This window comes from Trachemys scripta, chromosome 14, assembly GCF_013100865.1.
Source record: "Trachemys scripta elegans isolate TJP31775 chromosome 14, CAS_Tse_1.0, whole genome shotgun sequence".
NCBI lineage: Eukaryota > Metazoa > Chordata > Testudines > Emydidae > Trachemys > Trachemys scripta.
In genome coordinates this window covers 19,935,647-19,958,790 of record NC_048311.1, presented here as the reverse complement: position 1 = coordinate 19,958,790, position 23,144 = coordinate 19,935,647, and the positions used below count along the sequence as shown (strand labels likewise).

The 23,144-nt window shown below is 42.7% G+C and overlaps 3 protein-coding genes across 10 annotated transcripts in view; 2 read left to right on the top strand and 1 right to left on the bottom strand.

Moving 5' to 3' along the window:
• Positions 1-16,803, top strand: part of LOC117887043 — a 36,079-nt gene extending 19,276 nt beyond the window's left edge. For 3 of the 5 annotated variants that reach the window (XM_034789275.1, XM_034789271.1, XM_034789274.1), the window contains exons 12-16: positions 117-182; positions 2,866-2,925; positions 4,283-4,365; positions 4,759-4,853; positions 16,623-16,803. In XM_034789275.1, the coding sequence (XP_034645166.1) occupies positions 117-182; positions 2,866-2,925; positions 4,283-4,365; positions 4,759-4,853; positions 16,623-16,762 (444 nt within the window). In that variant the 3' untranslated portion in view covers positions 16,763-16,803. Of the gene's footprint in view, positions 1-116; positions 183-2,865; positions 2,926-4,282; positions 4,366-4,758; positions 4,854-6,288; positions 6,613-16,622 lie in introns of those variants that run through there. The other 2 variants (XM_034789272.1, XM_034789276.1) reach the window with 2 other exon arrangements.
• Positions 8,145-9,861, bottom strand: LOC117887045 (histone H3.3A). 2 transcript variants are annotated; one of them, XM_034789279.1, is made up of 4 exons: positions 9,744-9,861; positions 9,029-9,170; positions 8,745-8,898; positions 8,145-8,625 (listed from the first exon to the last, which is right to left on the bottom strand). In XM_034789279.1, the coding sequence occupies exons 2-4, from the start codon at positions 9,154-9,156 to the stop codon at positions 8,497-8,499; spliced, it is 411 nt and encodes a 136-aa protein (XP_034645170.1). In that variant the 5' UTR covers positions 9,157-9,170; positions 9,744-9,861; the 3' UTR covers positions 8,145-8,496. The 2 variants fall into 2 exon arrangements, with proteins under 2 accessions (XP_034645170.1, XP_034645171.1); XM_034789280.1 differs by lacking the exon at positions 9,744-9,861 and having other exon boundaries at positions 9,029-9,704.
• A 2,464-nt stretch (positions 16,804-19,267) lies between the features above and the next one.
• The window catches only part of UNK (unk zinc finger), a 61,202-nt gene continuing 57,325 nt past the window's right edge, over positions 19,268-23,144 (top strand). For all 3 annotated transcript variants that reach the window (XM_034789755.1, XM_034789754.1, XM_034789753.1), the window contains exon 1: positions 19,268-19,488. In XM_034789755.1, the coding sequence (XP_034645646.1) occupies positions 19,391-19,488 (98 nt within the window). In that variant the 5' untranslated portion in view covers positions 19,268-19,390. The remainder of the gene's footprint in view (positions 19,489-23,144) is intronic.

Genomic DNA, 23,144 nt, shown 5'->3' with positions numbered 1-23,144 from the left:
ATGGATTGTAGTGGGGGGGGGGGGGGGGGGGGGGGGGAGGGGGTCTTGTTTCCACTGACTTTCATTTAACATACTCATTATTTTATTTCCCCCACCCCACCTTGATCCGTTTTCAGTACGGTGGCAAAGAGGTGCTGGACGAAGGCATACCCAAGGTGTTAGAGCAGCACCTGTGCCCACAGGTGAGTTCCTAGCTGTGACTTTGCAGGAAGGATGGACTGGCGGCTGGCATCGCTCCAGGGCAGAGATGAGGTGGTTTGGGGTGCCGGCGCCATTCTAGACTTCTCAGCTCTTTCGGTTTCTTTTTGGTTTAATCTTAACGCTGAATTTCTTCGGCTTCTAAGGGCTTGGGGTTTATTTGTTTAATAAGCACAGCTTCCCCGGCACTCTCACCCCTTCCTCCAGTCTGATTTCTTTGTTTGGGAATTTCCTTACTTTTTAATTCCCAAAAAATCCTCCCTGGGTCCTTAGCAGTGAGGGTGTGTATGGCAGGATGAAAACAACTAACACAGCTACCACTCTGAAACCTGTGGCAGGGCAGGCATTCTCTGCTCCCTGGGGCCTCCTGCCTGGGGCCTTCAGAGTAGAAGAATGGGGCATGGAAGAACAGGACATGGGTTCTTCACTGCCTGGGAACAACTCCCCCTCCCTGCTGACCCCCAGCTCTTCATCTGTCCGACAAACCCAGGGTCTCCTCTTCAAACTCTCTTCCCCCTTCATTCCTCTATGGTAGCAAACCAGACCTGTCTAGTCTCTGGTGTTCAGATGCAAATTTTAAAGGCCCAGCATGGTGATTCCACTATACAGGATAATGCAACTAACTTGTCTAGCCTGTCTGTGGTCCATAAGGGTTAACCCCTCTTCGGGAAATCACTTATCCATGGGTTTTAAATCCCATTAAAGTCACTAGAATTTAATCATGTGCTGCTTCAGGGCTTTCCTGAATTGGGGCCTGAGATTGTGATGTAATTTTCCTCTGGAAAATGCCCTCTCAATTTAAAACTTCCCCATTCACAGGAACTAAAGAGCTGCAGACTCCTGTGAAGTTCAATGTTTTTGAAATTTTCGGCTCTGCTAAGAACAGGTGGACTAAAAAAAGCATTAGGCACTGGAGAAAACTCTAAGCCACAATGAATTTTTGATTTGGTAGCACAAACACTCTCCAGATTCTAAGGAAAAATCCTTCTCCTACCCTGCTTTAAGCATTTCAATTTGCAAACAAATGGGTCAGAGCCTGAGATATAAGCCCTCAGTGAAATGGATGGAGTTGAACAGGCTGGCTAGAACCGCTCACTGTGACATAATACCGAGTGCAAAGAATGCTCAGGGCTTGGGGGAAAAAGACGTGCTCTACCCTGCAGAGTTATAATGTAAGAGCCTAACTCTGCCATTCTCATGCCAGCTGAATAGTACCATACTCACTGAATAGGCATAATATACACCTCCAAGTTCACCAGCAAATCCTGGGAAGACCAGACTGGTCATTTCTGATCAGATTTAAGGTGATTAAACAAGCGGAACCCGTTCTCCTTTAACAAAATGTCAGGCCTTCTGTAGACCTCACAAAGAAGCAAAATAAAGGCACAGACCAGGCATTGTTTTCCCTCTTCAGGACACTTTTAATATTCTTGTACTGGATCCATTCCTGCCTTATGTAAGCTCCACAGGGAGAGATTTTTGTTGTTTGTCTGGCATTCTGACCAGTTGTAAAGTGCGGCGTCCACCTTGTGGTGCTATAGAAGTGCTGAAGAGTAATTCTATGATTAAGTCAGCACAGAACAGACGGGTTTAGGTTCGGAGCGTGTGTGGGGGAGGATGTGGCTGGCAAAAGGAGAGAGACATAATCTAAATGAGAATCAGCCCCAGCTGGGTTTACAATTACGCTTCAGTCATTCAAGCTTGGTGTTTGTCTACTATGAATACTGGTAGATTAACGTTGGCATTGAAGTTGGCTGAGCTAGGTTTTTGATGTTGTCACCACACCTCAGTAAGATAAATGTAGGATGGTCCCATCTCTGCCAGTGCTGTTCGCCCACTCTGGTTCCAGATTCAACCAGCCGGGCTGTATATTTAACAAGCCACCAGTAGGGATTTAATGTATAGAAGGATCTTTGCAACCAAAGAATAGAAAACATTTAAAATAGGGAATCTGAGGATTTAAATCCTCAATCAGTTATCTACATTTCTGGGCTTGATTGACCAATGCCCTGAACCTTGCGTAGATGTTTGTGAAGTAGGTTTAAAACACTACCGTTCTAGAATAGCTGTGATTGATGCCCACGATGCACTGGTATAAAGGATTTTACAAGATGGAGGGCAACAGTGAATCAGGTCCTGTGAGCTCCGAAGAGGAGAACACAAGCTGAGTACTGCATAACTCCTCCTCCGCACACAGCTCTGCCTGTCTTGACCTGAAATATCCTCTGCTGGTTCCCATCCTTTATTCCTCCTGAGCAGAGATCTGACAATCAAACTCAATTATGTGGCAATTTTGCGATCCTGTCAAATCACCACCAGAGGTTAGACGGAGAATATCACTGGGGTTATTTTCACTCACGACCACACCTCATTTGCTGCACCAACCAGCCCTTGTGATCTGTGGATTTTGCCACCAGCGGAAGAAGGCTTCCTGAAAAATTGGGCTTCCATATGATTTACTTTCAGAGTAGCAGCCGTGTTAGTCTGTATCCGTAAAAAGAACAGGAGTACTTGTGGCACCTTAGAGACTAACAAATTTGTTAGTCTCTAAGGTGCCACAAGTACTCCTGTTCTTCATATGATTTACATTACTCCTGGTTAAGCGCTCTCTTGCTATTATCTTTCTCTAAAATAAATCTTAAAAGTTGGTTTTGTTTATTTAATCAGGAAGTTTTATTTGACGTGAAAGAAACTGAAGTCTTCATACAAGAGAAAACCTCTTCCAAGGTGAGAAAGGGATCTCTTCAAGTTTAGTTGGAACATTCTAGCATGTTAGAATATAGATATTCAGGCCTTCCTATAAAGCCTGTACTTTAAGAACTTAGGTGTATTTTTATCAGTTAGCTAGTTACAGGGGTATAAAAACAAAAGAATCAAAATCACAGTCTGCCTGTGTACAGGCCTTCTCTCCCTAGGATAGTCTGAGGCCTTGTTCTTAGGCTAAGGCCTTTGGCTAAGCACCAGGGGCAGCCGTAAGCTGGGAAGCGAACGGTCACATCCTCACATCCCAAACCAGTCACGCTGAAATGAGATGGTATTGGGCTGTTAGGAAGACAATCCTGTCTTGATAGTGCCCATCACCACCAGATAAAGAAACAGATCTTAAGATGGTTAAAGAAAACTTAGTTTGATAGCATCCTGTCTGGCAAGAAATCACTTATCATTGGTTGTGAACCCCTCATTTCTGTATTGTTTTATCTTTATGGCCCCCACTTTTCTATTGTTAATCTGTCTGGTTCTCTAATTGTTTCTGTCTGCTGTACAATTAATTTTGCTAGGTGTAAGTTAATTAGGGTAGTGGGATATAATTGGTTAGAGAATTATGTTACAATATGTTAGGATTGGTTAGTTAAATTTCAGGAAAATGATTGGTTAAGGTATAGCTGAGAATATTGCTATATAAACTGGGGTCAAACAGGAAGTGGGGGGAAGGGAAATTGCAATCATGCTTGCTGGGGGGGGAACGGGAATGGGGAACAGGGCTCTGCAGCGTCAAAACTGGGAAGGGGGACACGGGGTAAACGCTCTACGGCGTCAAAGCTGGGAAGGGGGACGGGGTAAACACTCTGCGGCATCAGAGCTGGGAACAGAACAGAGTCTATCAGCGTATAGAGATAAGCCTGACTGGTGTGAAGGGCTTCGGAATATGCTTGCTTGGAAACTAACCCCAATAAATATCGCAGTCTGCACTTCGGACTTCTGGTCTTTTGCTGCTTGCTGTCTGCGTGACAAGAACCAGGGAAGTGCGAGGGTGAAGTGAAAGCCCTCTAACATGGCACATTAGTGATGTTTAAATACCGATGTGTGTCCTCTCACTTTCCTTAGCATGGTTTTGCTTTTGTGTGTTTTTAGCTTGTAGAAAGTGCACTGACCTTTGTGTGTACACAGCCGTGTCAGAATGTGAAACTATTTTGTGTCTCTTATGCATGGCAACAGCAGCTCTGACTTCATTCTACATTTCCCTTTGCAGCAATTTATTTAACGCCGGACTAATTCAGTGAACAAACGGCAGGCTTCAGCGATTGAATCCTGAACTGTCAGCTTTGTTGCTAATCAAATCTCTCTCTTGACTGTTACACCGTAGGTTCTGTTCCAATACCCCTATCCAGAGATCTCCTGTGTGGGTCGCCGTCTGGACAGCAACCATCTTTTTGCCTTTTGCGTTGCGTAAGTGTTGACTGTGGGATAAACCTAGTTCGGTTTTGGGATCATGACTTTATCAATTACATTTTCATGCATAGTCTTAAAACCATTATCAAGTTAGAGTTAGAAAACATGTGTATTCTTTTGGAGAAACTTTGAAAGATCCGGAGATTGGGTTTTGCTTGCTTGCCCCTCATGTGCCAGTCAGTAAATGAAAAAGGGGGCTAACAGCACAGGGTCCAATAGATGTGTGCCATTGCTGTATGTGTACATGGAGCATCAGCCTTACTGTTACAGATGCACCAGATGTTGAGATGAGGTCCCTCTATGGTACTTCCTGTACCTGGACACCATTTTAAACCCCTTTATGAATTACTAGACTTATTTTTGTCTATTGATAGGAATTTTCTTATTCAGGGTTTCACCAGGGACCCCTGAACACAGTACCTTTGACTGTCTGGTGTTTGAATCAAATTCTGAGAATGAATGTGAAGAAATTATCAAGAGAATTGGTAAGCAAACATTTTACTGTTTATTAGAGTAAAAAGGTGGAAATTCTTTGTGTTCCACCACATTCTGCCACATGCAAGTACTGACTTCCACTTTGTGTGAGGTACTAGCACACGTAGGTAAAAAGAAATGTTTTAATGTGATCTTCTAAAGGTTGTGCTTAAATCCCACTGAAGTTGATAGAACATGTCTGTAAATTAAAGCTATGTATGTACTTTAGTGCTTTCCTGAATTGAGGCCTGAGATTGTGAAGTAATTCTTCTCTGGAAAATGCCCTTTCAGTTTAACTGCCCCAATCACAAGATCTAATGAGCTGCACCCATGTGTGAAGTTAGGTGTTCTGGACACTGTCCCTGCTGAGAACAGGTGGGCTAAAAAAGCATAAGGCATGGGGAAAGATGTAAATCACAAGTAACTTTTTACTTCTACTCTTTTTTGTGATGTCTAATTAGCATAGTAGGTAAATTCTAGTGATTCTTATAATACTGTAGCTAATTTATTTACCACATACTGAAACTTGGGTATCTCCACTCAGTGAATGGAGTTAGTGTTGTTTTAGGGAGCTAATATTTAAATATACTTTTCCAAGTAGGACTGAATCAAGCTGTGGGAAGTTCCATTGCTTGCAAGACTTGGGTTTTATTTACCCAGGTATCTAAAGGGGGATCTACACAGCAAAAAACGCAGGAGTCCTCCGAGCCCAGGTCAACTTATTTGGGCTTGCAGCCTGGGGCTAAAAATAGCAGTGTACACTTTTGGGCTAGGGCTGGAACCCTGGGCTCTGACACTCAGCAAGAATCTCAGAGCCTGGGATCCAGCCTGAAGCCGGATGTTGACGCTATTTTTAGCTCTGTGGTGTGAGCTGAAGTCAGTTGACCAGGGCTCTGAGACTCATTGCTGGGGGTCTTTTTTTTTTTTTTTTGCTGTGTAAACACCCCCAAAAGGTACTTATTGGGCAACACCCCTGTGTGAGGTAGGGCAATGCATTTATTGCCATTTTACAGCAGGGGAACTGAAGCAGAGGCTAAGCAACTTGCCCCAAAGTCACACAGGAAGTCTGTGCTAGAGCAGGGATTGAACCTGGATCGCCCAAGTCCTAGTGCCCTAACCACCGGACCATCCTTCATAATAAAATGTGTCAAGATAGTGGTATCCTGTTTGCTTAACTTTCTACATTTAAGATGTTTTCAAGTGATTTACATCATAATTCAATGCTCTTGTTAGAGTCTTGTATTACCCTGTAGTATTTGGACACTTATCTTGGTGGTGTTGAGAGTATCTAAGATTTGGGGAAAAATAATGTTCTACATAATTATAAAGGTGTTACTATGACATTTTGTCCCAAATTAATCATTCTGTAAAGGGGAAAGAGGGTGCTGGAGCCACCCTTAAAGAATTTGCAGAAGAGTAACTGGTAATAAGTGCTTGTTCCCTCAGCTGCTGGATTTAAACACACTGAATGGTTTGTCTGATGAGAAGGGGGAGTGATGGCTCTAGCTCTGAGCATTCTCCAGGCACTCCAGTGACCCACATGTGGAGCCCTGGTGACAATTCCATCCTATTTTCAAATGCTGACCTTGACAACGGATTAAGAGGCTGTCTTCACTTGTAATATGAACTGAATTTAGGATTTTATTTTTAAAGTGTCAGAATTTTGGAAGGAAGTGTTTCAAATGCAGTCTGTTCTAAGGTATCAGTCTGAAGGCCAAGGCTAACTTACTGCCCACTCTCAACATCATAAGCTGTTTATTAAAAAAAAAACCAGTCCCCCTGGAGTTTCACTAAAAGCTTTTAAATTTCTGTGGAATAAAACATGGGAATAACATAGCTGTTCCCAGTGTCAATTTTTCCATGCTTGACTTTAGTATGGATGCAAGTGCTTGTATAACAGCCAAAGAAAAAAAAAAAAAAAACTGACCTCCTTCCCCACAGCAAGTAGGACAGGACAGCAATTTCAGTGTTAAGAGCAGCACTGTAGCTTGTGATAGGTTAACACCTTTTCTGCATCTTTAAATTAGAAGTCAAATTAAGTTGTGGCTGCTACCAGTAGGCAAGTGCTCAAAGATGTATTATGTTTTGTTTTTTAGACAGTAAAATGTTTTAGAATTTCAACTAAGTTTGCCCCCCCTCCACCTCTGTTCCAGGAAAGGGGGGGGGGGGGGAGAGAGAGAAGAGGGAAAGTAGCTCAACCTGCACCACTTTTGAGCAAGGCTTTTCTTTCTTCTGCTTTCTGATGGAAAGTTGAAAGTAGGGAAGTTGTTTAAAAGCAATTGTTCCAGGGAGAGAGAGAGGGGAAAAAAAAAAAGTATTAAAAGTGAAACAAGAAGTTGAGATGGGGGAATTTTACTCCATCTAGAACTTGCTCACAACCTGTAACTTAAGTTAAATAGTTGGGAGGAAAAGTCAAATTTTCAAAAGCACCTAAAATTTCACTGACTGTCAAGTCAGGAGGCTCCTCCTAAATTAAACACTTCAGTGTCCAACTGAGATCTCCCCTATGCTTGTTGTGCCTAAACTTAAGAACTCCAAGAAAGATACATAAAGAAAACTGAAGTGACTCCAAAATGAATTAAGTTAAAGACCATTCTCTTCTGAACCACTAATATCAATAGTCTAATGGCCATAACTTAATGAGACTAAATCAACCTATTAAAGCCTTAACCTTTTCTGTAGCTTGTTTAAGGTGCTTTGGTTTTGGGGAAGAGATTAATGTATACCGATGCACCTTGAAGGTACAGGTAGCTTAAGGCCTTCTCCCCCTCAAAGAAAACAAACCACACACACACCACATTGTGCCACTGTGATTTAAGGAGTGGGACCAAGCTCTACCTTCCAGCCTAGACAAGACCAATTACTAATTTAAAACATGAGCAGCCAGAGGACAAAAGCTCAAGTTTTCCTTAGTTCAGGTCACTTGTAAAGTAGTTATACAAGAAACAACAAATTAGGGGAAGAACATTCTCAAGTATTACACTACCTCTCCATTGGGAAAAAGAATATTAACTCCCCCTTCAAAAATTTTATCCAGCTTGCTATTTAACTCCAGGGACACACCAATGACAGGACACCTCACATGTGAATGTAAAACATTTAATTTAAAAATGTTGACACTACAATATATAAAATAGCTATTATAAATGCACATAGTGTATTCTATAGCTGCCAGGTTTACGTTTTTAGGAAACTGTAAGTTACACTGTGGTTAAGACTTGTAGTTTCACCCTCTGAAAGTCCACATTCTATCACAGTGATGTATGGTCAGACTTAACAGCCCCAATTGTTAAACACTTGGATCAAGTCATAACCAGTTTTATTGCAAAAGGACCCTGTACACATTTATATCAATTCTAGTACCTTACAATTTTAGCTACCCAACAAGTCATTAACATACAGAAACATGCATGAGAAGCAAGAAAGATCACCCATCCCTTCTGCATATTAGCAACTTGTCACTCTTGAGCAACAAGGCTCACATCACTGAGGTTTATGTGAACAGTCACTTTTAGCATTCATCCTGAGTGAAAGATGGAATGACTTAAGTACAAATGCAACATATTATAAACAATTTCTTACAAAAAAAGTCACAAATTAAAACCAAAGTATTTTACAGAATTTACTACAAAACACCATAAAAACTGCTTCCACTTAAGCTCTCTCCCCCCGTATCCTGCGAGCCAGCTGGATGTCTTTGGGCATGATAGTGACTCTCTTGGCATGGATGGCACACAGGTTTGTGTCTTCAAACAGACCCACCAGATATGCTTCACTAGCCTCCTGTTTTTAAAAAAACAAACAAACCACAAGAGTGTTAGAAACCTTCAGAAAACACTTGCTTCCCCCAGCTTCTTAAGTTACCATAAGAAGCAGCAGAGAGATCACTAGTAGTACAATACCTGCAGTGCACCAATGGCTGCACTCTGGAACCTCAAGTCTGTTTTGAAGTCTTGGGCAATTTCCCTTACCAACCTCTGGAAGGGAAGCTTACGGATCAACAGCTCTGTCGACTTCTGATAACGACGAATCTCACGAAGGGCTACAGTACCAGGCCTAGAAGGAACAAGAAGAAAAGACTTCAGTCCACGAGGCTCTCTCAACGCGTTGTTCCAGCTCCAAGTCTAGGGATGCAGGATATTCTCAGACAGACTTGTCACCGCCTCAGCAAGGTTCCCTGCCTTACCTGTAGCGATGAGGTTTCTTGACTCCACCAGTAGAGGGAGCGCTTTTCCTAGCCGCTTTAGTGGCCAGCTGTTTACGGGGAGCTTTGCCACCAGTGGATTTACGGGCAGTCTGCTTTGTACGGGCCATTTTTCCTCACTTACCTAGAAGAGAAAGAGGCAGGTGTGACACAGGAAAGCCCCAGCCCCACGATTAAACCTCCTCCCTTGGTCAATACAACCCACCCCCACACGGTCTGTGCTCCCCAGCATGGAGACAACAGGAAACCATCCCCCTTCTTCCGCCCCACGCAGAGGCGTGGGCAAATCGCTGCCAGCCCCAGGCAGCAGATGTCCGTGGGCTGCCTCCCCTCCCCCGCGCGGCAGGCAGGCAGCCAGCGGCCTCCCCTGGGAGGAGGAGGAGTCACGGCTCCCCCGCCCCGTGGCCTTTCTTCTCGGAGGGAAGAGTTGAGTCACGGCCGCCTCTCTCTGCCTGCGGCCGGCCGGCGAGTCCCGGGCGGCGGGTGCCGCGGAGCAGGGGAAACCGGGATGGCCACCTCAGGCAGGCCCGCTCTGAGCGGACAAGGGATCGCGCTTCTTCCGGGCCCAAGCCGGTCAGGCACGGTCCCGCGCGGGTCTCGTCCGACGCCACCAGGAGCTGCGCTCAGCGGTGCCGGTCGGCCCATCCTGTTGTCCCCACGGGAGCCGCTCGCTGCCCGGCGCGGAACAGCCACTCACCGCCTGTCCGAGGATCCGCCGGCTGCTGCTGCTGCTATAGTCCACTCAACGTACGAGACACAACCCAACCAACAACCCCCCTCACTGTGCCCTCCCGCTCCGAGAACCCGCTTTTTATAGCGGGGGCGGCAGGTTGCGTGATGACCTCATAATACCTGGAAACGGCGCACCTCCCCATTGGCCGGGGCTTCCGCCGGCGCCGTGCCGTCACAGGACACAAAGGCGGTGCTCCGTTTACTCAGTGCTGATTGGATGCAAGCCTGGCTGCTGATTGGTTGTTAAAGTAGCACGCCGATTGGCTACTGGGAGGCAGGAATGAGCCAATCAGAACTATCTCTGGATTTGTTGTTCTGATTGGACGAAATGGAACATGCTTTGGATCCTACTCTTTGTTGCAAAGCTCCACAATGGAAAGGCAATAGGAAGGCAGCGTGCATGAATGTCCTAAGCGCAGCTGGGAGGACAGCTGTAGGACAGGGGACTCGATAGAAGCATGCTGGTAGGGGCAGAGAGTAGGTTTTATTAATGTCCCTTATAAAAATGTATGTTAACAAAAATGCAGTTCATTTTATCTTTTAAATAATAACCATTATTAATAGTGAATTAACTTCATTTTCTAAAGCATTGTTCAGGCACAAAACACTAATTAGTAAACTTTATTTTCTATAATGTCTTTCATACTCTTATGTACCAATATATGCAATCTGTGACAAATTCAGGGATGTTTGTGGATTAAAATATTTTAATTCCACTGAAATACACTGAATTTGTTTTTTAAAGACAAAGCAGGGAATATTATAAATGCTTGGCTAAAAATAAGGATGGTCCTTTCTAAATGGGGACAGTCTGGGTAGGTAAATTCATTAAAAAATAAAGCAAAACAATTAGTAATGTAATAAATTTGATCTTTACAACACATTTCATATACCAAGGCCTGATCTTGCATACTTCATGCGTAAAGTTAAAACATTGGGCTTCATGGAGTTCACTGCAGGATCAGGGCCTTGTGTGCTTGAGATTTTCATACACAACACACTAATTTCATTAAGATTATTTTTGTCTTTCATACACAAATCTATTCATAACGTTTATTTTATACAACAGATACATAGCTATACATACTGAAAAATAAAGTTAAATAAGAAATATATAATATCTGTGTATTTATATATCTCCACAACATGGATGCCCCTCATATCTAAAACCATACAAATAAAACCTGATTTATAGTTATATAATAATAATTCAGCTATATAAAGGAAGAAATTTAGGCCCCAAATCTATAAATACATGTGGACTTAACTTGAAGCACATAAGCAGTGCCACTCAAGTCAATAGGTGCAATCCAGAACCCTGCAGAGCCTGCTGGTCCCATAGGACCCGCTAGCATAATAATGGGAATGGGTAAAATGCACTTTATTGAGGGCAGGATTGAGTGGGCAAAAAAACCCAGACTGTGGTAATTTGCAGGAAAATACTTTAAAACTTAAATTTAAGTGAGGGACAGAGATTTGGTGTCTACTATAACAGAGGTTAAAGTACATTTTACATGGTTTAAGCAAGACTTGTTTTATTCTTTTAGTGGTAAAAATTGTCTGAATTTCATTTATATATAGAATATACTGACTTTTTATTTTATTTTAGTAACTTGCGGGAATCTGTCTCTCTTGCGGGATTTGCAGGATCTAAGGTTTTCGTTGGTGGGAGCGAGATAAAAACACAAGAAAAAATGTGCGAGCGGGTGGAAGTGGGTATTGCGGGGCGGGGCGGGAGCAGAATTTAAAAAATAGTCCCACGCAGGATTCTAGTGCAATCTTGACTCTACTGGAGTCAATAGGAGTTTGATCATTGACTTCAGTTGGACCAGGAGTTTACTAGTGAAACTGTTCATATGCTTAAAATTAAGCTTATTTATAAGTATTTGCAAGATTGAGGCCCTAGCACTTACAACTCACTCATCCTCCACTTCTTACTGATGCAAAACTCCTATCTTCAACTTCAGCATGTATACAAACATTAACAAAGATATCAATATAACATTTGTACAAAATTGGAGAGGAAGAAAAAGACCAAAATATTAATATATCATAACTGGGAAAACTTCTGAAAAATTCATAGAAAATAAATCAGTAATATGTAAGTCTTCATCAGCACCACATTTCAAAAATTTCAATGTTCCTCTTGTGAGCAGCATTAGCATCCCACGATCCACATCCATATAGCCTATGAAAAAAGTTATGCTTTTCACCAGTTGCTCCTTTGTATATTTCAAGATGCCATGTATTTTCCACACTCTCTTAAGGGAAGCCATAGCTGAGTGAGCCATCTTTAGTCTTCTTCAGATTTCTTTGGAACAGCCTCCTTGGTTGGATATATATGATACCAAATAATTCAATAATCTACTGCTTCTACAGCTGGTCTGTTAATTGTGATGTCTGCTTACATCCTGTTGTTGTTTGTTGTGTCAAAGTATGTGCAATTTGTTTTTGTTACATTCATGAATAGTCCATATTTCTCACAAAACTGTTTTTGTGAGAAATATGGACTATTTCTCACAAAACTCCAGCATTTGTTGCATTGCGTTGATGGTTGTAGCAAAGAGAGTTGTGTCATCAGCATATGTGAGTTTGGTTAAGAGGTGACCTCCAATGGAAATCCCAGCTCCTTCCACTTTGTAAAAATCTTCAAGACTTGTTTCATAATAAATTCTGCATATATGTTAAAGAGGGTTGGGGACAAAATACAGCCTTGTCTCTCACCCTACTCAGGGGAAAATGGCTTACTGCTGTTCACACCTGTTGTTGGTGGAAGATAATTGCACTGAGTTTAGTCAGATTGGATCTGCAGGCTTGCTAATATCCTCCAAAGGTGGTCATGTCAGATAGTATCAAACACTTGGGATAGTCAGTGAATCATATGATCAGTGGGTGACTGTACTCTCTGCATTTTTCAGTGATTTGATGGATATTTGCAATTTGGTCAGGTGTGTCTCAGCACTTTCTGAAACCAGCTTGTGGTGGTAGTTCTGCGGCTAGACTTCTTTTCATGCAATCCTGGATTATGTAGAACAAAACTATGCTTGTGTGCACTATCAGGGAGATGAGATGATAGTTACTACCCTCTGTTATTTTTCCCTTCTCTGGCAAGGTCAGAAAAATTCTCTTCATCCAGTTGTCCAGCCAATTTCTAGTCATCCATACATCATCACAAATTTACCACATAAAATCAGTATTGCTTTCGCCAATTGCTTTTAACAGTTCTTTGGGCACGTTATCTACCACTCCCCTGGTCCTTTCCCAGGCTTTAATTTCATAATGGCACGCACCATGTCCTCTCACAGGATCAGTGGCTCAACAGACATCAGCATGGCACAAACTTATATACTTTGGTCACGTTAGGCATAGAGATGGAAATAAACTTGAGAAAGTTATTATGGAAGGGATAGGGGAGGGTCATCATAGTCAGGGACAATCAGTGAGGAGATGGATGGATGGTTTGTGGCAGATCACTAGTGGTTGAGTACTCAAAGTTAACAATGGATCATGAAGGCTTCTGAAAATTCTGCTATGATGTCACCGATATTCAGACATGAATACATTTATTTATGTACTTACTTTGTATGTAAGTAAGATTGTGTCTGTTTTGAAATGTAACCATCTCAAGGATTATGGAACCATTTCATTACATTTTTAACAACTGATAGGCTAAATCGTGCAGTCCTTACTTCAATGGGAATTTGAATAGGATAAACAGGATAAGGCCCAAAATGCCTCACATGGACTATGGCATTGTTTTCAAATGTACTGTACATAGGGCATAAACTGAACACCTAAAACTGCCTGCTCTATATTGATTCTTGATCACATCTGTATGTCCTGCAAACTGAAATAAAGAATTACATATTAAAATAGATATTACACAAGGTTTAGCACCCTCCCAAAAGCACATCTTGGGATTCACAGATTAAAAACATGAAAGGCAGAACCAGTACTGCACAGAACGTTCAGAAAGAGCTCTTTCTAAACATCTAACATAGCCCCACCACTTCATTACCATCATCCCCATACACTACAGAAGAAATATATAAGCCCCTTATGGTCACACAAAGTGGAAAAGCTGCTGGCAAGGATGGCATTTATCCCAAATTCCTCAAGGGACAAGCATGGTTGGCAGACCAATTCAAACTCATAAATTAATGGAGAGGTGTGACAGAGTGCTGAGGCCTGACAGATGAATCAGTACTCTGATCACTGTAGCCTCAATTAATTTCCCCAGTGACAGCTGATTGAGGAAATAGGAATGAGCTAATCAGTTGGGGAGGAACGGTGACTTAAAGAATTAATTGGTCCGTCAGCTGACAATACTGATAAAAGGCAGGAAAGACTTGTAAGTGGGGAGGACAGGCCTAGCTGTGCCCAGATTGAAGGTGATCCAAAGGAAAAGAGATCTCTTGTCTTTCCAGGGCCCTTATGAAGGTCCCATAGAGATTAGGACTGTCGTGTTGCACTATACAGGTGTTGGTGGAGGGACTTGAATAAATTATACAGAGTGGGAACTAAAAGATGAGTCTCTGAGCAGTTCTTAGGTCAGCCAAGGATGGGAAGAGGGCAGACAGGCACCCCATTACAAGAGGGTATTACGGGCCCATCTCACCCCTATCTTTGAAGCCATCCTGCAAAAGGAACAGGCCAGCTTCAGACTGGGGCAAAGTTGCTGCGACCAGGTTCTCACCATTACTAGTTACATTGAGGCTGCTTTTCAGTGGAATCTAAAAAATGGAACTGCATTGACAGGTTTATCTGCTGCATACAACGCAATATGGAGATATGGGCTGTTGCTCAAGGCATGAAGGGTCATCAAATGCTGTAGCATTATGTGACTCCTGGCCACAATGTTGAGCAACTGTACTATGTTCTCTTGAATGGGCAGATCAGCAAAGCACACACCCTTAATTATGGTCTGTCTCAGTGATCCATGTTGACTCCTTCACTATTCAACATCTACATTAGTGACTTATGCTGAGAACAACGCTCTTGCGGTACAATACAAAGACCTCATCACCATCGATGACATCCTCAATGTCAACCTCAGGATAATGAAGGAATACTTTCAATACTGAAAGCTCTGTCCTGATTTCTCCAAAACCTTGGTAATAGTCTTTCACCTAAACAATAAAGCTGCCAGGGAAAGACTTAATGTCACCTTTCACAGTGAATGAGTCCCAAACTAGCCCTATCCAATGTACTTGGGTGTAAATTTGGACAGAAGCCTGATTTTTAAATTTCATCTGGTAAAGGCATGCAAAAAGGTAAAGGAAAAACTAGCCATATCCAAAAACCAACATGGGACGCTGATGCACACACCTTTCAAACAGCAATGGTAGCACTGGTGTGCTTGAATGCTGAATATTGTGCACCAGGCAGGGTGGGCAGCTTACGTACCAAATCTCTGGATGTGCAAGCTTAATATCACAATAAGAATTATAACTGGAACATTAAAATCAACACCCATTCAATGGTTGTCTACTCTGGCACATGTACCCCCACCCAAGATCCTGGAGAGACACACATACAGCTTGTGAGTACAATTGAAACGTGGCCATCCTGAATTTACCAATTCATGAAGACCTCCAGAACCTCTTGTAGAAATGCCTGAAATCTCACAAGCCTTTTTATAATTTGCCTAAAGCTCTTAAAGCATCCTCATTCAATCCAGTGGCACACTGGAAAGAATTCTGGGATAATGGTAATGTCACAAACCTGATTGACAACCAGACAAATGAACTTCCAGGCTTCAACCTACCTCAGAAACAATGGTCCACATTGCATCATTTCAGAACATCACATGGCAGATGCTATCGTCTCTTACACCTCTGGAAGATGAGAGACAACACAGTGTGACTGTGGACATCAGTTGCAAGCTATTGATCATATTGTAAATCAATATCTGCTTCAATCATTTGTTGGTGGCAACTCATAATTACAGCAAGCCACTTCCAAAGCTACCCCACCAGCCCACTAATCTAGATTTGGTTTAGCTGAACATTGCTAATCATCTCTCTTGCCATATGCAATAAGAAGTTCTGCATAGATGTGGGTTATACACTAACTCGGACTTGTACTAATATGATGTGACAAGATCCATCACATGATTCAGGATAGGGACTGCTGTGGTTTACATATATGTATCCTCTCCACCTAATGTCTTCATTCTCTGTTTAATTTTCCTGTTCTTTGGGGTTTGCACATAAAAAAGTTACTTTTTATGAAAGCAAAATAATTAGATATAAATAAAACTATTTTGCATTCATTTATATAATGGTGGTCTGTTTGTGCTTTCAACAAAGAAGGGAGCTTAGTACAGGGCTGCCCAGAGGATTCAGGGGGGCCTCGGGCAAAGCAGTTTCGGGGGCCCCTTCCATATAAAAAAGTTGCAATACTATAGAATAGTATATTACTATGAGCTGTGGTCCAAGTGTATTCTCGTGGGGGCCCCTGCGGGGCCCGGGGCCTGAGGCAATTTGCCCCACTTGTCCCCCCTCGGGCAGCCCTGGCTTAGTAGCTGAAACTTTGGAACAGGGACCTACTTACACTCCATTCCATCCAAAGCCAAGACTCATGGGCTGCAAGGAAGAGCTCATTTTAATTTGACTCATTGGGTGCTTAGAGAGAATGAAGATACTAGCCTTCCAGAAACTCTACAAGTTCAAACACTCTGTGATGACAACTGCATGTTTTTTTACTGGATGGTACACTATTAACACTGCAGAGAAATCTGTGGTTAGTGTTTATTAACAAGAGTTACGTACTGATTGTAGACTTTTTTTCTGTAATTCTATAATGATTGCCCAAGCCTCTAATTATAGAAATACTTTTATAGCTTTTTGTTCTGGTTTAGGACTGAAGAGGAGCTATCCAGCGGTTACAGAAAATGAAATTAAAACTAAAACAAGCTATGATGGGAAGGCGCATATGCAAAATTCCAAAGATACACGTATCTACTCAGACACATATAGATAATAAAATACAAAGTGCAGACAAAACAAACTTACCAGGTAAAACTTAACTTTTCTGTGTTGCCTTTCATTCAGAGTGTAGTATGTTGGGTTTTCCTAACTGGAGCATGGAAGAGAACAAGCAGCGGAAACCAGGATAGTGCCAGGACTAATTGGTCTAGAAAGTCTGTTTGGCTTAAACCAGTGATTTTCAAATGAGGGTGTGTGAAACCACTCCTTTTGGTCCACAGAGCTGACTGTTCACATGGTGCTAATAATACCTTATGTGCAGCTGCTAAATTCATTTAAAAGACAGGTACAAACAGATTAAATGTTGACATAATATTACTTTATAAACAAATGTTGTAACTACTACAGGGATTCTGTGCAATCACAAATGGGAGGGTAGGTCGGCTATCCAATAGCACTATGAAAAGTTTGAGCTCCCCTAGGTTAAACAGTGTCACAACATGTTAGTCTTAAGTGGAGGTGAGTGTGTGTGTGTATATCTATATCTATATAAATAAAACTTGATGATGATTTGAGTATTATTTGATAATCCAACATTTCTCCTTCTACAGGCTCATCACTTACTGTGATTTATTTGTTTATATATTTGGCCTTGTCTATGTACAAAATTTGTAACTTTACTGATATAGTTAAAGTAGTACAACTCCTACAAGTGTGGATACAGTTATACTGTATAAGATACTTATAAATTTTCTTATTTCTGTAAATGTAGGATAATGAGCTCTTAAACTCTATCAGCATAACTGTGCTAGATGTTGTAGCAGTGTAACTATTCAGGTAAAAAAAATCACACCCCTAAGGCCAAGTTTACATTCAAAAGTTAAGTCGACCCAACTGCATCACTCAGGGGTGTGAAAAATCTGCACCCCAGTGACCTAGTTAAACCAAGCTAACCACCGGTGTAGACAGTGCTAGGTCGACAGAAGAATTATTGACTGTTGGGGAGGTGGATTAACTACTGCAAGGGGAATACCCCTCTCCCCTCTCTGTAGTGACTACGCTGAAGTGCAGCTGTGTTGCTACAGCATTTTAAGTGTAGACATTACCTAACCAAAATAGTTATACTGATACAAAAACTGTGTAGACCATACCTAAGAGTTTAATATTAACATTGTTCAATCTGTGCCTAGTGGCCAAGTTAAAATGAAAGGTGTTCCTCTCATAAATCCTTGTGCTCTTTCCCAACTCTAAAATAGCCCAGTGGGTTTAATAGTTATGTGTTGAGCCTGAGATATCAAAATTCTGTGTACAAAGGCTTACATTATCTCCCCATGGAAGAAGATAATTTACACACAAAACTAAAGTTCCTGAGGTAGTGTTCCTTTCAGGAGAGGTTTTTCCTTCTTTGGAAGGCATGAAAGGTGTGCACAATCGTGATAACCCAACATTGATACAGAATCTGTGGTTAGCTATAAAGAGGCAGCTTCTCCATACAACTCTCCATCCCTCTCAAATCTAGTGTGCTGTTATTTATTCATTGACTATTTTTGGACCTTTTCTGCCTTGTGGGGTAAGGTAAGCAGTAAAAAGAAGGGAAATGTGGAAATTAATACTACAGGATCAGCTTTCTGCATGACATTCTGCTGGAATGTCTGCCTTTTGTTTTTAAGTAGGGGAGGGAGAGAAAATGAAGTTATATACAGAAAATACCTCTCTAATCCTCTGCAAACCAACTCATCCATTACCTTCACAAAAGCCACGTGTCCCAAAACATACACTACTCACAAAGGTCTTTCTTTCAATTTACTGTATGGAAAAAAAGTCAACTGTTGTCAGGAGGCTACTTAAGGACCATGTTTGTTACAAAGTCTACTGTTTAAAAAAATCAGTAGATTAGAATGTATTACAGCAATGGCATGTCTCCCCACATCTTATTTAACCATAACTTGGTATAATTCTATTTTTTTATAATGTAGATGGATGTCTATTTTTAAGCTTTTTTTTTTCAATTTTTATCTATTTAAATTTTCACAGCTGTGAGAAATCATGGGATAAATTAAAACAAGTTGTCAACATCACATGTGAAAATATACACTGTAAATAGCCTTGAATCAAACCCTCGAGCAGCATTTTCTTACTTTGCCTATCTATACATTTTTATTATTGATGAACATATTTTTCCCTAGTTTGTGTGGGTGGGTGTGCACAGTGAAGTCAACATTTAACAATGAGCTTTCCAAGTTTAACCATAACCCTCTCTTATCTGAGCTGTGGTTACAGGTCTGAATCGCTGGTGTATGCACCCTACTTAAGCCGCAGTACTTCCATGTCCTCAATGAACTACCAGCTCTTTCCCCTGCCTCCAGGAGGTGCATAGCTAGGCTTCCGAGGGGCAGCTAAACTACAACTTCCATCAGGCCCTGCGCTGAAGTAAGTCCGGGGCAATGGCCACACAGTGTCCCTGGGAGTTGTAGTTCTACAGGCCGGAAGCCCCGCCAAGCGGTGTCCCGGGTTGGTGGAGTTTGCGCGAGCGCCCGGACTACAAATCCCATCATGCTTTGCGAACCGGGGCGGTAATGGCGGCGGCGGCGCCTGCGCATTGCGGTCTCCGTGCGGACCGCGCAGAGTGAATAATAAAGTCTCCTCGGCGGTAGCGGCGGCGGAGGGAGCGGAAGGCAGGAACATGTCGAAGGGCCCAGTGGCGAGCGGTCCCCCTGCGGCCGGGCCGGCGGCCCCCGCCAGCGCGCTGCAGGCGCAGCCCGAGAAACCGCAGCACTACACGTACGTAGCGAGAACACCCGCCGCCGCCGCCCTCCGTCCTCCGCCCGGCGCCCGCCCGCGCGCCACACACGCCTGACGTCAGCGGGCAGCGTGCGGCACGCGCGCACGGAGACCAACCGCCCGCCCGGCACCGGCTGGAACCGGCCGTGGCCGGCGCGGGCCGGTGGGATCCCGCCTTAGGGGAGGGGGCGGGGCAGGTACTGAAGTGACTCACCTTACCCCCACGCGCACACACCCACACGCACTGACCATGATGCACTGGGGCCTCAGCTCTCTCTCTCCCCCCCCCCCACTAGCTTTGCCCCCGGGGTGCCTTTGGGGTGTCTCCTTTGTACCCCCTTTATCTGGGTGTTCCCCCCCAGTGAGGCTGCCTGGCTCCTTTCCATATGGTGGGGATGTTGTTGCAGAGTGTGTCACCCTTAGCAGAAGGGTGGGTCACCCCCATTTTGAATCTGCTTCCGTCCCCCACCCCCTAGCATCTCTTGGCTGGGTGCATCTGCCCTAACTGGAATACATTGCCCTTCCGCCCCCATCTCAGGAGGGTGTGTTGGTCCTAGGGCCACAGCACATCAGCCTTTCACCCCCATCCTTGGTGTGGGTGGCTGCTATGTTGAGCATGTTCATCCATGTGTTGTGCCTCCCCTGCCTCACAAACACATTCATGACAAATAATGCTTGGACAGGTCACATGCTCACCAACTAGGGACATGCCCCCAGGCAGGTCATACATTCACATATGGACCCATGAAGGAGACATCATCACTAGGGGTTTTCTCACACACCCATGAGGAAAACATTAGGAGGGTCTAGGCTCCCACCCCCGTCAGAGAACTGTCACCTCTCTATGGAAATACCAGAAGACCATGTTGCACGCACATACCCCTGAGGGAAATCTTACTAGAATGCGTCACGTGGGGAATTCCTCACTAGAACGTATCTCACCGGCATGCCCCGAAGGAACTATTACTTGAATATTTTGCACGTGCACATATGGGAAATATCACTAGTGTGTCACAGCCCCAACCATATGTGGCCAATGTTACACAAGTGTCTCCTTCTCAAGGAGCTATTGCAGAGCATGTTACTCTTCTGTGCCCCCCCCCCCCCATTACACTGAAGGATGACTCCTCCATAAAAGAAATATTGCTAGTGTGTGTAGCATCCCTCACTAGAACTTGTTTCTCCATGAGGGAATTATTGCTGGAGCATGTCTTCCCCAAGAATATAAAAATATCATTAGAGTGTGTTGTTCAGTGCTCCATGCCAGTGGTGTCCCCTTGGCGGTTGAAGTATTCAGGTTGGAAGCAGTGGCAATAAAGTTCATTTTTCTTTTTTATATAGGAAGAAGATGGAAGGGTTGAGTGGTGGGAGCATCAGGGTGAGAGGAGGGTTGGTGATGGGGGCCATGGGGGTAGAAATAACTGTCAGTTCTTGGACCTCCTATAAAAATATTAGACTGGAACTGTGCCCTGTGAAGAAAATATCCCTGAATTGTGTCACCCTTCTCTTTAGGGTGTGTCGGCCCCTAGAAGGAAAAATCAGAAGAACAAATTACCCATATCACTAGTGTGTGTATTGGTGGACTTTTTCTTGCTAGAAAATAATAGTTTGCATTTCCATAGAACCTTTCATCCAGTGAACCTAATGTGTTTTACAAGCACTGAATCACACAACACCATGCCTGTTACAGGGGAGTAAATTTAGGCATACCCGGGTTAAGTAATCTGCCTGCAAGAAATCACAAAGTCAATCTGTAGCAGATCTGGGAATAGAATTTAGGAGTCCTAACTCACAGTCACCTCCAGTAACCACTAATCTCAATTTCCCAACTGTAGTCTGAAGGGCACTTGCTGGTGTTTTGCAGAGAGCTGCTTGGCCATATTGTTCTGGCTCTCCATATTACCAGCCACTTCAACAGATGGAGATTTTAGAATCCTTTGACTCTACTGCAAATGAGGAGACTCTAGTTTAGCTCTCTCTATTAGGACCACTGCTACAAAGGTGGAGGAGAGGAAACCGGGGCTGTCCTTGGGGACTGGAGGTCACCAGTGGGAGTGAAGCTATCAGTCATGAGTGGGAGGGGAATGTTCGCATGAAAAAGAAATTAGGTAGATAGATGGTTATGTCTAATATTGCATGGGGAGAGGCAGACCACATGGTTCTTAAGCATACCCACAAAAGTAGGGGAAAAGGGAACCAAGCAGCAAGAAATCAAGTGCAGTGGAAGAGAAACCAGGCAACAGGAAAATTGGAGGGGAGAGGAGAAGGGGACCAAGAAAAATGGGGAAGGGGAATGGAAACAACAAAATAGGGCAAAATTTGTGTGATTTACTTTTTTTAGAGAGGACAAAAACAGTTGCATAAAAGGCAGCTAAAAATACTTCTATCTATCCATGAAAGCAATTGCTGTAGTTGCCACAGGAATGTTGCGGTGACCTGCAGGATGAGAAGGGAAGTGTGTGTGAAACTACCTCTTAAGATGTGATTCTTACTATAAGACGTTTGAAAATTTATGAACTAGAGCACATCACGTCATAAACTCTTTTTATAATATATGGGAACCTATTTTGGTTGCTCTTATGTGACCATGCTATAAAATTTAAATATCTCATTTTACTTTTTTTGTTCTTTTTGGTTTTGTTTCAGTAAAAGGATGTTATGATCACAAATTGTAAATTAAAATAGAATTAATTATCCACATCCTGTGCTGTCCTCTGGGAACAGGGGCGATACAGGAAATCTCTGTCTTAAAGAATTTTGGTTGCGTTTATTAGGAAATGTTCTGATTTCCTTATTGGTATTTTCTCAATTGTTGGCAATATTGATATGTAATCTAATTTACTTTGGACTGTGGTTTTATATCTGGACTGAAGGTCCTTTTTATTTGCTCTAGAACAACAGCAAAAGGAAACATGAAGCAACAATTGTTGTTAATACGCACCTTTTGTTCTGCTCCTTTTGTTAGTTGACCAAGAGCCTTATAAAATTTTAGCTTTGACATTAGTGGCAATTGTAACACATAGCTGGAAATGAAGAACATTGTTATGTGTGCCAACATTCTTTATTTGAGTGAGAGATCTCGTGTTTTTCCCCAGGGGCTTTATTTTTTTATTCAAATCTCTGAATTTTGGAAATTGCAGAATTCAGATGAATAGCAATTTTATAAGTACCCCCACTGTTTTTAAGTTCTTTCTGGATTTATTGCATTAGCTGTCACCATGCATAATGGTTCCTTGTGATACTGCTTTAACTGCAAGAGCACGGTGATGTCATTAAGATACCCAAACCAGGCTTCAGGTTTCTGCTGGCTGGCTGTGTTGTTTCAATGAAGTGTTTCATGTAACATCTTTGTTGGTCTGGCTTTAGATTCCCATTAGCAGAAGGGAAAAATACTTTTCATGTGTTCTGCCAAACCTCCTGTTTGTTTTGCATTATTTCACATTGTTTCTTATGTTTAACTGGTATAGTTATCATCTTAGGTACCCACAATCTGCAAATCAGAATAGAGGTTGGGTTTGAACAAACTAAAGCAAGTGATCAATTGCCTTAGAAAACCAATTGTCATGTAGTGAAGATTTTGTTTTGACTTAGTCAGCCTAGTCCATTTGGATGTTATTGAGCTCTTTTTAACTGTGTGATAAGGGTTGTGGACTTGT